The 13,489-nt window shown below is 39.7% G+C and overlaps 1 protein-coding gene across 1 annotated transcript; it reads left to right on the forward strand.

Moving 5' to 3' along the window:
- The first annotated feature begins 194 nt into the window (after nucleotides 1-194).
- smarca5 (SWI/SNF related, matrix associated, actin dependent regulator of chromatin, subfamily a, member 5) lies at nucleotides 195-13,250 on the forward strand. The gene is made up of 24 exons (XM_042485548.1): nucleotides 195-445; nucleotides 2,417-2,542; nucleotides 2,633-2,799; nucleotides 2,889-2,989; nucleotides 3,076-3,176; nucleotides 3,304-3,483; nucleotides 3,671-3,826; nucleotides 3,931-4,062; nucleotides 4,180-4,248; nucleotides 4,364-4,473; nucleotides 4,591-4,817; nucleotides 6,119-6,240; nucleotides 6,342-6,494; nucleotides 6,638-6,770; nucleotides 6,905-7,053; nucleotides 7,144-7,266; nucleotides 7,380-7,487; nucleotides 8,575-8,688; nucleotides 8,811-8,933; nucleotides 9,040-9,172; nucleotides 9,263-9,381; nucleotides 10,412-10,624; nucleotides 10,731-10,841; nucleotides 12,761-13,250. Exons 1-24 carry the CDS (start codon nucleotides 374-376, stop codon nucleotides 12,824-12,826), a joined length of 3,108 nt encoding a protein of 1,035 aa, XP_042341482.1. The 5' UTR covers nucleotides 195-373; the 3' UTR covers nucleotides 12,827-13,250.
- The last annotated feature ends 239 nt before the right edge of the window (nucleotides 13,251-13,489 follow it).

A 13,489-nucleotide genomic window follows, 5' to 3' on the forward strand; every position in this document is an offset into this window, starting at 1 on the left:
TTTGTATCTCCAACTCCAGATCAAATTTCGGGACTCTTGAGGGACAACAAAAGCTCTGAACTGAACTGAACATTTAGAACCAACTGAGGTAAAACGACATTTTTCTATCAGCCACTAAAGGCAGCATCGCCAAGTCTCGCGGTATTTCCCACACACCGGGTTGGCGCTGTGTGAACGCGGGTGCCCGAGAAAGATCTAGCTAGCGGGAACGTGCTGCCTGTGACCAACCGGTGTGTCTTTCATTACAAACAACAGGATAGTTCCCATTTACCGCGAGAAACTTCGGAAAATCTTCAACCGCTCTTGTACGGGATCACATAAGACACCGGATAACGGACGAATATATCTGAATCGAGGCTGAAATTCGGTAAAAATGTCCGAAATCTTAAACTGCGTGGAACAGCGGGAAGAGCAGACTGAACTTGAAGAAGCCGGAGGAGCGGAGGTAAGATGGGCATTAACATGGGCATTGTCTCCCCTCAGCGCCGCTCACATCATCCACAGACCCTCCGACCGAGCCTTAAACGCTGAATCAACCGTTACTTAACGTAACACACTTGTTCTTGTGTTTTGTTTGTGCCCAACTTTCACTTTGTCAACGGGCTGTTTGGGCTAATAGTTAGCCAAGTTAGCTACGGTGGCGCTATCATTAGCTCGCGACAATAACAGCTCGGTCCCATTCACCCGGGACTGAAGCTACAGCACAGAGCAGCAACAAGGCCAGCCGGTTTCATAATCGCACACACCACTAGCTTAGCCCCGCTAGCAACACATCGATCATCACATTAAAAGTCCCAGCGTGCTTTTTGTTTACTCCCAGGCCAGATTCACCCAGCGAGATGCTTGTGTTTGTGATCCGAAAACCTCGTGGAAGTGTCCATCAGCAACCCCGCTCAGCTGTCCCATCTGCGTCTTTGTTTTCAGTGGGACAGTGTAGCATGCAGTGCAGCAATGGCTCCTGTTACATAGGGATGCTGCACGTCTGCTACTTGCTTTCTGCTGCACTTTTGAGTTTTGATTACCCACAGATAATATAGAGGTTTTCTTGTGTGTAGCTCCACAGAAATAACATCACGTGAAACAAACTTTATTGATGCCATGCAGCAACACTTAAGTTTCACTGCAGCAGAAGTACAGGAGCAGACGCATAACAGTAGACAGTGCTATAGCAGCAATATAACTAAGTCATAATACTTTGTTACAGTGCTTCACTATTTCTTGGGAGTATCTGTGCTTTAGTTGAGTTTTTATATTTAAGTCAACTTTTACTTTCCTAAATAAAGTCTATACTAAAACTCTATTACATTTACCCCAGGCTTTTTAGTTAATACAAAACGAGGAAGGAAGGAAGAGGCGGATGTTAAGAAATGGGAGGGAAGGAAATTTTTTCACTAAATCCTTCAAGATGAATAACACCTTGTTTTTCTTTAAATGTAATGTACACTCCATTTTTGAGGTGGTTTATGTTACAAAGAAGACAAACTCTATGATCCCCCAAATTCTGTCTGCTTGCTTTTTAATTACCCCAGTTTACTTGAATTTTTTCTTTTTTAAGATTATTTTTTGTGGGACATGGCATTTCCCCTTAATTGACAGGACAGATTTAGATAGACAGGAAAGGTGGGAGAGAGAGGGGGGGGGTGACACGCAGCAAAGGGCCACAGGTCAGACTCTAACTGCTGCAGAGGCCTCGGCTATATGGGGCGCACACTCTACCAGGTGAGCTAGAGCTAACCCCAGAATGTATTCTTTTGATACATAAGTACATTTAATATCATAAAATTACTTTTGACACTTAATTATAGTAAATATCAGATACTTTCAGGTACTTCATCCACTGCTGTAGTATACACAAAATGAACCATGAAGAGAAACAATCAAGGCTGCTTAACACCACATGCTAACATAAATAGTAAATGCAACATGTACTGAGACAAAATTTAGTGACAAGTAAGGAACAAAGAATATATTTAATACAAGAACTGTACCCGAGGGAATCAAATTGGCTGGTGTAAGATGTCTTGTCTCTGCAAATAGCAGTGTTAGCAGCATCAAATGCAGTCAAAAGAGTGTGAAGTATGTGTGCAAGAATGCAAAAGCAGCAGTGCAGAAGGTTGAGCACTGTGATTGACTTGCAGTCCTGTTGTTTCGGCCCACTAAGGACGGGGGAAGGACACAGGACTTGTGGTAGTGTTCCTTCACACATCACGGGATGAAGGAGCTGCTCTGAATGGTTAAGGTTTCATGCAGGGGAGGTTGGGTGATGTCCATGATAGTCGGGAGTTTTTAAATCATTCATCTCTCCCACTTCCTCTGTGGGGTCCAGAGAGCTAGTTTGTGTCTGTTCCTGTCTAAAAAAAAAAAGTGAGGATGGCCACTAAACAAGACTTTTTCTGTTTACTTTTTTTCTGCTTAGGAGAAGTCTGATTCTTCAGATGCCGGAAAGGAGTCATCTTCAGATGCAGGGCCCGATGGACAAGATGCATCTTCCTCTTCTTCATCCAAAACTAAAGAGTCTGCTCCAGGTTATGAGGAGAAAGTGGTACGCACACTTTTACTGTAGCTTTCACTACATGGCTCATTAATCTATTCGTGTATAAATAGGTTAAAATGACCGTCTTCCTGTGTGTAGCAAACAGACCGGACCAACAGATTTGAGTACCTGCTGAAGCAAACAGAGTTGTTTGCTCATTTCATCCAACCAGCTGCACAGAAGACCCCCACCTCCCCCCTGAAGATGAAGCCTGGACGCCCTCGCATCAAGAAAGATGAAAAACAGAATCTGCTGTCTGCCGGAGAGTGAGTGCATCTCTATGTGTCATAATTTAATTTTAGGAATTTTACTCCCGTTGTGATAATAAACTGTTGTCTTTTCTGTGCATTAACAGCAACCGACATCGACGCACAGAGCAAGAGGAGGACGAAGAGCTTCTGAACGAGAGCACCAAGACGACTAATGTCTGCACTCGCTTTGACGACTCTCCCTCCTGTAAGTTTTTCCGTCAGATTGAGAGGAAAGTAAATGTAAGTGATGAGCAGCAGTGATGATAACGAGTCTTCTTGTCCCTCATTCAGACATCAAAACAGGAAAAATGAGAGACTATCAGGTCCGTGGTCTGAACTGGCTCATCTCTTTGTATGAGAATGGCATCAACGGCATCCTCGCTGATGAAATGGTCAGTACTTTATCACAGTTAAAACTGTTAACTGTCCCTTAAAAGAGGAGTGACAAATATCTTTTATAGTGTTGTTGCTGGATTTTAACGTACTGCTACTTCTCACATTCACTCTGCTGCTTCTCAGGGTTTGGGGAAGACTTTGCAGACCATTTCCCTGCTGGGTTATATGAAGCATTACAGAAACATCCCCGGTCCCCACATGGTGCTGGTGCCCAAATCCACCCTCTATAACTGGATGAATGAGTTCAAGAGATGGGTGCCCTCACTCCGCGCAGTCTGCCTGATCGGAGACAGAGATGAGAGGGTAGGCTGCGTCACGATATTCTGATTTACTGAGAAGCTTTGTTTACCTGGAAATACCATAATTTTATATTTTACCGAGCAATGCGTCTATTTTTCAGAAATAACTCTGAAAATAAAAAGAATTGCTTTATTGCTGGTTGTCTAAATCTACACTTTGAACACGCTAAATGTCTTTGCTTTAATTTCAGACTGCCCTGATCAGAGACGTGCTGCTGCCAGGAGAATGGGATGTGTGTGTCACATCCTACGAGATGCTCATCATTGAAAAGGCGGTTTTCAAGAAGTTCAACTGGAGATATCTGGTCATTGACGAAGCCCACAGAATCAAGAACGAGAAATCAAAGGTCAGACAGCCACCGAAGCAAAATATTGTTCTGACATGTTTGCATATGTCAGAGCCACTTAGCGTTTTACACATTTTCCTAATGAAGTTATTTATTTCCCATAGCTATCAGAGATTGTGCGAGAATTTAAGACCACCAATCGTTTGCTGCTGACTGGGACACCCCTGCAAAACAACCTGCACGAGCTGTGGGCTCTGCTGAACTTCCTGCTGCCTGATGTCTTTAACTCAGCAGAGGTAAGAATCACCTACAGATGCACAAGATCAACAGGGACTTTCATGCCATAGTTGTACCAACAGTTATTTAGAAGAAAATTCCTTTATATTTTAGTACTAACTTTATTTTTCTCAAAGGACTTTGACTCCTGGTTTGACACAAACAACTGCCTGGGTGATACTAAGTTGGTCGAACGTCTTCACACTGTAAGTATTTAATGCTCCTCATGCAAATTTCCAGCTATTCTCTGTAAATTTTCAGGCGTGTTTCTCTCGTTTGGGCCTAAAACGCTGTTTTGACTTACTTTTTTTTTTTACATAGGTTCTGCGTCCTTTCTTGCTTCGTCGTATAAAAGCGGACGTAGAGAAGACTCTGCTTCCGAAAAAAGAGATCAAGATGTATGTGGGTCTCAGTAAGATGCAGCGCGAGTGGTAAGCAACCTTAGTTAAGCTTTAATTAGCTTGTTTGTTCTACACAGCTTGAAATAAACTGGACATTAATTTGTTGCGCACAAGTATGTAATATTTCCTCATGTCAAAACCCATCAGGTACACAAAGATCCTGATGAAGGACATCGACATTCTGAACTCAGCGGGTAAGATGGACAAGATGCGCCTGCTGAACGTCCTCATGCAGCTGAGGAAATGCTGCAACCATCCGTACCTGTTCGACGGTGCCGAACCTGGTCCCCCGTACACGACCGACCTCCACCTGGTGGTGAACAGCGGCAAGATGGTTGTGCTGGACAAGCTGCTACCCAAGATGAAGGAGCAGGGTATGTAGATGGCCACACTGTAATTTCAGGGGAATGAATTGTTATCATGGTTGTATCTGTCCAATATTTAGATTCTGTCGAGCTGAACAACACCTGTGTTAATTATTCTTAAGTGGTGGAAGAAGTACTCAGATTCTTTACTTAAATAAAAGTATCAAGACAACAATCATAAAATACTTAAATTCATATACATGCCATATATATCATCAATCAGAGGGGACGTTAACAGAAAAACCAGTATAAATAATTTTTATTTAAAAAGTATAAATATAGTTAAATGTATCAAATTAATGAAAATAAAGGGTCATGAGATAAATGATGGAAAAGAAAAAGAAAAAAAAAAACTAATGTCGTGCTTGACTGTCTTCCAAATGCTGTCCTTTTTTTTTTTTTTTTTTTTTTGGTGAAATATTATTAGAAAAATGGTGTGAGGTTTTGAGAGAAAATGTCTCTTTTTTTGGAAAAGCTACAACTTGTATTTCTGGAGATTTTTTAAGGGGTCACAGTACAGAAAAAGCTGATAAAGTCTTTGATAGTTATTTGTATTTTTCAAGCTCATTATGGTTGTTTAACTACAGCTGACAAATAAATGTAGTGGAGTCAGGGTTCCTTAAAAAAATAATCTAAAATTTAATCTAAAAATAAGGCCGTAATTGGTATTAAAATGACTTAAGTTTATCTTTCAAAATTCTTAAAGATGTTCAAACATGAATTGTTTCTTTTTTTGTTGTTTTTTTTTGCCGTTTTCTGCGTTGTCAAATCTCAAAATAATTGGCAACATTGCAACAGAAAACCGGCTAAAAATGGCAGATATTTCCTACTTTTGTTGGTGAACAAAATAGATACATTTATGATACTGTAATATAATTACTGTCTTCCATATGTTCCACTTTAAAAAGTGTTTAATAATTTGATGTAGATAGTCTCAATTTTACACTGGTTTATGTTACAATAAACATTTGAGCAAAATGAAACTGCCTTTAATTTTTGTTTTTAGAAACTTGGTCTTAAACTTCAGTGAGGAGCATTGAAATATTACGGTCCTAAAGCTGCAGGAACCCTGAGTGGAGTAAAAGTATAAAGTGCCATAAAACTGCTTAAGTACTTTATGTGAGGAAATGTACACACTTTCCACAACTGTAATTCACCAAATTGCAATCAAAAAGCAGCTTGGATCAGACCAAATGGACAGAAACAATCACATCTGTAGTATGTACTGTACATTCATAATAGAGTATTTTAAAATACTGCTTATTTTCTACATACCTCTGACTGATTCTTCTGTTTGTCCTCCTCTCCAGGTTCTCGTGTGCTCATCTTCAGTCAGATGACCAGGATGCTGGACATCTTGGAGGACTACTGCATGTGGAGGAACTATGGCTACTGCCGCCTGGATGGCCAGACGCCGCACGAGGAGAGACAGGTGCGCTGCTTCTGTTGATTGATCGTCTGTTTTTCTTCAGAAAGCATGAGATACATTTAATAACATAAATGTGATTTTTACCTGTCTTTGTGTGTTTTCAGATCTCTATTAACGCATACAACGAGCCCAACAGCTCCAAGTTCATCTTCATGCTGAGCACCAGAGCGGGGGGGCTGGGTATCAACCTGGCTACAGCGGATGTGGTCATCCTCTACGACTCAGACTGGAACCCTCAAGTCGACCTTCAGGCCATGGTTAGTACTCTGTACTGCGCCTTTTTTTCCCCATCTTAAGGAGTTTCTGAAACTGATTTTCTTTCCCTAAAAATGACAGTTGGGGCTGTAGAGCTTTGGTTACAGTTGCCGGGGAGTAAACCGGTTTAATCTTGTTATTTCAGGACCGAGCTCACAGGATTGGTCAGCAGAAGCAGGTGCGCGTCTTTCGTTTCATCACTGAAAACACAGTGGAGGAGAGGATCGTGGAGAGGGCTGAGATGAAGCTGCGCCTGGACTCCATCGTCATCCAGCAAGGTAACTCCTCTTTCTTCTCTTCTTGAGGTATTTGTACATAAAGGAACTCTGAGAAATTTAAAATTGTTACTTTACAGAAGACACCACTAAGAGATGTGATAAAGCCACAAAGTTGTCTCGTGTTTGTTTCACAGGAAGACTCGTGGATCCGAGTGCAAACAAGCTGGGCAAGGATGAGATGTTGTCCATCATCCGCCACGGGGCCACACACGTGTTTGCCTCCAAAGAGAGCGAGATCACAGATGACGACATCGATGCAATCCTGGAGAGAGGCGAAAGGAAGGTGAGTCTCGATGCATTACAGAAAAATCTGTGCTCTTTTTTTTTTAAATCTAGTTTTTAAAATTGACACTCTGATCGTGTTGTTTGCCAGACCATGGAGCTGAAGGAGAAGATGTCTTCACTGGGTGAGAGCACTCTGAGAAACTTCACCATGGACACAGAAAACAGCAGCGTGTACACATTTGAAGGAGAAGACTATAGAGAGAAGAAAAAGGTAAAAAAAAAAAGAAAAAGAAAAAAAAGACTAACATCAGTGTTCAGACTTATACTCCAACAACATAAATCGTTGAGTCTTTACCTTGATACCCGTCTTGCTTCTTCATTCAGGTAATCACCAACTGGATCGAGCCCCCGAAGAGAGAAAGGAAAGCCAATTACGCTGTGGATGCCTACTTCAGAGAGGCTCTGCGTGTCAGTGAGCCTAAAGCACCCAAGGTAGGGGCGGACACACACACACACACACACACACACACACACACACCTTAGACTGACCTGTACATTGGCTCCACGCAGCTGATGTTAGCTGGTGTTTGCATTTATGTGCATTACATCTCAAATGCTCGTTGGCGGTGGGGTTTCTAGGCCACTGTGTAGAGTTTCTGCGAGGGCAGTAAAGTTTGATTGATTCAACAAACGCATTTAAATTATAACTAAATACCGACAGTATTAAACAAAATTACAAAATTCAGCTCTATTTTAAGTTAGAAATTATAACACATTAGGCTCTATTCTAACTCACAAGGTTCACAGACAAAGTTTTTTGTTAGCCATATTTTCCCTACAAATACTGCATGCTAACATTATTAGCACAGAAAATCAAAATTTGGCTCCATTATAACTCACAAGGTGCAAAGACAAACAATTGTCTTACATTAGACCTTTTTTTTTTTTTACCAACATATTGCTGCTGTCGGGTGCAAACCTATTGCCAAATTGCTATTTTTCAGGAATTAGAAAAAACACTGTTTTTAAAAGGATCCAGTGGAGATATGAGGTTTTTGTAAAACCCACTGACAGACATAGAGGGCGGCCAGTAGAATTAATTTATGAAAAAAAACAAGGTTTGCACCCGACAACAATATTTAACATGCTAACAATATCAGAAGCCTTTGACATTTCCGATTGCGTAGATGATTGTACTTTTCTCTACTTATATTAAGCCAGGATAAATCTTACACTAACATTGAAATGCTCTTTTGTGGGAGCTTTAGTGTCTTCTCAGTTTATTTTTTACTTATCATCAAATGAAAGTAAATAAAAGATCCATTTTCACTGCTGGAAATTATTTTCAGCCTACAAAAATAACCTGGAGGCCTGCGTCGTCGCAACCTGTGGTTACATTTCTGGGTGCACATCAGGCTGAGGTTTAGTGTGAGCGTCTCTGCAGACGTATGAACCCGCTGTAGGATACACTGTCAGGTGTTAATGCAACAGAATGTGTAATTACAATGTTTTAGTTATGGCCGATGGCATTTTTTCCTGGTTGAGCCATAAAATGTGTTTGTTTGACTTTATTTCCCAGGCTCCTCGTCCTCCAAAGCAGCCAAATGTCCAGGACTTCCAGTTCTTCCCTCCACGTCTTTTCGAGCTTCTAGAAAAAGAAATTCTGTTCTACAGGAAGACCATCGGCTACAAGGTACAAAGACGTTTTTTAAGATGAGAAATAGACTATTTGTACACATTTGACTGGAGTTAGAATGTTTGTTTGTTTTGGTTTTTTTTTTAGAAATGTCTTAAAGTTCGTCTGTGTCTCTTTAGGTTCCCCGTAATCCAGACATGCCAAATTCAGCTCAGCTCCAGAAAGAAGAGCAGGCTAAGATTGATGAGGCCGAAGCTCTCACTGAGGAGGAGCTGGAGGAGAAGGAGAACCTGCTGCAACAGGTATTCACTATTCTCCAGCTAAAAGCCAATAAATTCATGGCTAATAAGCTGCAAATCCAGGTTCAATGTTTTGTGCAGATTTTGACCAATTGCACCTTCATTGCAGGGATTTACTATCTGGAACAAACGTGACTTCAACCAGTTCATCAAAGCCAACGAGAAGTGGGGCAGAGACGATATTGAGAACATCGCCAGAGAGGTGGAGGGAAAAACTCCAGAGGAAGTCATGGAGTACTCCGGTAATGACTCCATGTTTCATCCTCTGTTTCACAAGCAAACTTTGAATTTCTGTGAATGTTGAGTGAATTCCTGCTTGTTTGTTCGTCCAGCTGTATTCTGGGAGCGCTGTAACGAGCTGCAGGATATCGAGAAGATCATGGCGCAGATAGAGCGAGGAGAGGCCAGGATCCAGAGGAGGATTAGCATCAAGAAAGCACTGGATTCAAAGGTAGCTGACTGTCAGCCAGAGGCGGAGGGAGTATTTACCTCCTTCACTTTAGTAGAAGTACTAATACCACACTGTGAAAGTACTTTGTCACTTAAGTAAAATTCCACCATTGAAAAATGTTACTTAAGTAAAAGTATAATCAGGAAAATTGACTGAAGACTTAAGAAAAGAAAAACAGCTCCCAAAATTCAAAACTGTTCATAAAAAAGTGATGACTAATTTTTATGAAAATAGTTGCCAAAATGTCCAATTCAACAAATAAAAAGAATACAGAAAAACCTCAAATCTATTCAAAAATAAATGAAAACGACTGAAATGTTTTTTTAAATAATCTCCAAAGTACCCAATACTGAAAAATCTAAGAAAAAGAAGCACCTCAAAAAATCAAAACTATTCAAAAACAGAAAAAAAGATTTGAATGTTTATTTAAATAGTTGCCAAAATACATATTTAAGAAAAATAATTTAAAAAAAAAAAAACACCCCCAAAAAAATATTTGAAAGAACAACAACTACAGCTACAGATTAATTTTCTGTCAACCAGCTAATGGAATAATCTGATCACTTCAGCTGCACTTCTATAAACTGTTTGGATGTTTATTTAACAAAACGTATTTATACACTCTCCTGTTTTTCATGCAAACATCTTAAAATCTAAGTAACTAGTAACCAAAGCTTTCAGATAAATGTAATGAGGTAAAAAGTACAACATTCCCCTCTGAAATGTAGTGGAGTAAATGTACATTGTGGAATGAAAAAATACTCAAAGTACAAGTACCTGAAATTTGTACTAAAGTACAGTACAATTGTAAATGTACTTGTTACATTCCACCACTACTGTCAACCACACTGGCTGTTCATTTCTTGTTAAAACTACCTAATTAGCTTTATCTCATTAAGCCTCTTGTTAAACACTTAAACTCTTAAATCTTGCTCTGATCCCTTAATTGTGTCTTCATCACGTTATCTGCTCTCCCTGATCGATGATTTCATTAACGGCCCCTCGGTGCGCTTCTCGTCTCCCTGCCCAGATTGGTCGCTACAAGGCTCCCTTCCATCAGCTCCGCATCTCCTACGGCACCAACAAAGGCAAGAACTACACAGAGGAGGAGGACCGCTTCCTGATCTGTATGCTACACAAGCTGGGCTTCGACAAGGAGAGCGTGTACGATGAGCTGCGTCAGTGCATCCGCAACTCACCTCAGTTCCGCTTCGACTGGTTCCTTAAATCCAGGACTGCCATGGTAAATGTCGGCTTCTCTGCGTTTTATCTCCTGTTTGTTTTGGGGGGTTTTTTGCATAATGTTTTAAAATTGTTGCCTCTAAATTACAATGGCGATGTGTGTTTAGGAGCTGCAGAGGCGATGTAACACCCTGATCACGCTGATAGAGAGGGAGAACATGGAGCTGGAGGAGAGGGAGAAAGCTGAGAAGAAGAAACGCGGCCCAAAGTCTGGCTCAGTAAGTTACAAATCTGTTTCGTATTACAGGAAGCAAGACGCTTTTTTTTATCAATGCTAACGGTCGTTTGAGGTCAGAGATATTTTTTGGGATCACAATGTTTGTTTACGATGACTTTCAGGTTTAAAAACTTGTGTCATGTACATACAACGAAACACCGCCTCAATTATTTAGTTTTAATCATCTAACAAAAGGCTCGACTAAATAAATCAGTATTTATAATGTTTTTAAACATTACCTTGCTATCAGCAGCCGTTTCTGATGGAAATTGCAGCCGTTGTCCCAAATCCACCAGCAGGGTTCCCACGGTCATGGAAAACCTGGGAAAGTCATAGAATTTCACAATTACATTTTCCAGGCCTGAAAAAGTCATGGAATAGGTAAAACCCATTGAAAGTTTTGGAAAAATCATAGAAATGTGTTAAACTACATTATTATAATGTAAAGGTGAATTAATTTTTTGTTTCTGTAACGTAGCTCTGATATACGTCAAGGTGTGACAACATTTTGGTTATGTTGTTTTTATTTATTTGTTTATCATGTATGTTTCTTCATTTTCTCCCCACATACTGAATTTCCCTTCACGTACGCCTACCAGGCATATTAAATACTTTTTTTCAGCACTTTTGGCTTTAAGGGAGGAGCATACAACTTTAAAAAAAAAATTGAAATTTTTTATAGAAAACTTGTTTTGTTGTTTTTGGGTTTTTTTTTTTAATGAAAACTGGTTTGGAAAGCATGTTGTCTAAAAAAGTTTTGGAATTTTGTGATTTTTTTTTTATAGAAAACATAATTTGGGACAATTTTTTTCTTACATTTTTGAGAAGCGAGTTTTCTTTAAAAACCTTAAACCATTCAAACCATTTATCACAGTCAGAAACTGTTAAAATCAATTATCGATTTTCAAATTTTTGACAGTCCTTGAACACATCATGTGGGATGCTTGATTTGAAGATTTGAAATTTTATCCCTGACAGTGTGTGGGAACCTTGCACCAGACTCCATTTACAAAATCTTTTTTTTTTACATTGCACAGCACTGGAGTTGCTGGTCACCCACTGCCTTCATTAGTTAGTGTGTAATGCAAAGCGGTGAAAATATTCTAAATGCAGCGTAAACTTAAACTGATGAACTGATTGATTTTTTTTCAGGTGGCTAAAATACCATTTACTGTGGTCTCTGTCGTCAGCGTTGCATCGTTTAGCCTCTGTGGCGGTAGATTTAGTTTATCAAAGACGCTATCAAAGCAGCACAGTATATAAAATCATAAAATAAACACAGCAGAAATGTCAAAGGTCAGACGATCGTGTTTAACTTTATATCTTCAAACGTTACAATTATGCCTGAAAGTGACATAAGCAAAAAACATTTTTTTTTCCAATTTCACATTTTTCTGCAGTTTAAATAACAAGTAGTCCAAGTAGACAGTTGTCTACTTGGAAATTATTGTTTTTGTAAACGCAACTACAGAGTTTCAGAGCAGTAACTTTTTTATACCTTAAATCAGCGTTTCCCAAACTTCTCGAGAGCTCCAGTTGTCCTGCGTGTTTTGGATCTTTCTCTGCTGTGACACAGCTGAAATAAATGATCAGCCCGTCAACAAGCAGCGGCAGGAGTTCAGAATGAGCCGATCATTTGAATCAGCTGTGTTTGAACAGGGAGAGATCCTAAACATGCTGGACGAGCGAGGAGAAACTGAACAATGTTTTTCCTCAGGTGTTGTATCCCTTGTGTTTGTCTGAACTCTGTGACTTTGTCAGCATGAAATAAATCAAAGATTATAAATCTAACTTTTGATACTTTGATATTTCAATACTGGAGAGTAAAAAGTGTTGTTTTTTTACTCAGCCCTGTCTTTGTCTGTTTTTGTGTCTTTTGTCTTGTAAAATCCTCTCTAATAATTTTCTCCTCTCACCTAGGCCCAGAAACGGAAGTCAGATGCAACCCCAGATGGTCGTGGACGCAGGAAAAAGCTCAAGTTGTGAAGCCGTTCACAAATTAACTCCATTGCGTACAGCGTCAGGATTCGAGGGCGGCAGCCAGCTCCGGTGTCGTTAGTCCTAGTGTCTGTGTTTGTTTTGCAGGCTATGATAATGTACTGTGTAAAATCCCCCTGATGGACTGACTTTGTTGTGTTAGGTTTTAGGAAGTGCTCCTTTACAGGCCTGCCTTGTCACTGACCTAAACACTGCAGCTGTGCTGATTTAGTTTTTTGTTTGCTAGTCCTTTTTTTACTAGTACTTACTTGAGATAAATGTATTTATGCCTGTTGGTTGTACCACATTCCATTGCTCGAAACCGTATGTACCCTTTTTATTTTTAAGAAAACATTTGTTCTTTTATCTTCCTATGTGAAGATAAAAAATGTCTTTTTGAACGTCACAAATAAACTTACTGTTTTTTTAAAAATTGTGTGCACTCTCGTAAATAAGACACTGATTCAAAAAAAAAAAGGACATTTGTATTTAGCAGTTGAGGTGTACATACATCCAAACTCTTGAATATGACAAAATTAATAAGCCATGAAAGTCTATTGGCGCACTAAAATATAATATAACCTGTAAAAGAAAAACTTTTATGCTGTACTTGTTTTTTCAGGACTTGATCAACAAACCAGAGAGACGTATAGTTCATCATTTTTTTCAAGT

The sequence above is a fragment of the Plectropomus leopardus genome, chromosome 4 (genome assembly GCF_008729295.1).
Source record: "Plectropomus leopardus isolate mb chromosome 4, YSFRI_Pleo_2.0, whole genome shotgun sequence".
Lineage (NCBI taxonomy): Eukaryota > Metazoa > Chordata > Actinopteri > Perciformes > Serranidae > Plectropomus > Plectropomus leopardus.

Excerpts from the sequence above, each read along its gene's own strand:
- smarca5 (XM_042485548.1), top strand. The coding sequence starts at position 374 with ATGTCCGAAATCTTAAACTGCGTGGAACAGCGGGAAGAGCAGACTGAA. Across the intron at positions 3,484-3,670 it reads TCGGAGACAGAGATGAGAGG|ACTGCCCTGATCAGAGACGT; the intron begins GTAGGCTGCGTC and ends CTTTAATTTCAG. Across the intron at positions 4,474-4,590 it reads AGTAAGATGCAGCGCGAGTG|GTACACAAAGATCCTGATGA; the intron begins GTAAGCAACCTT and ends AAAACCCATCAG.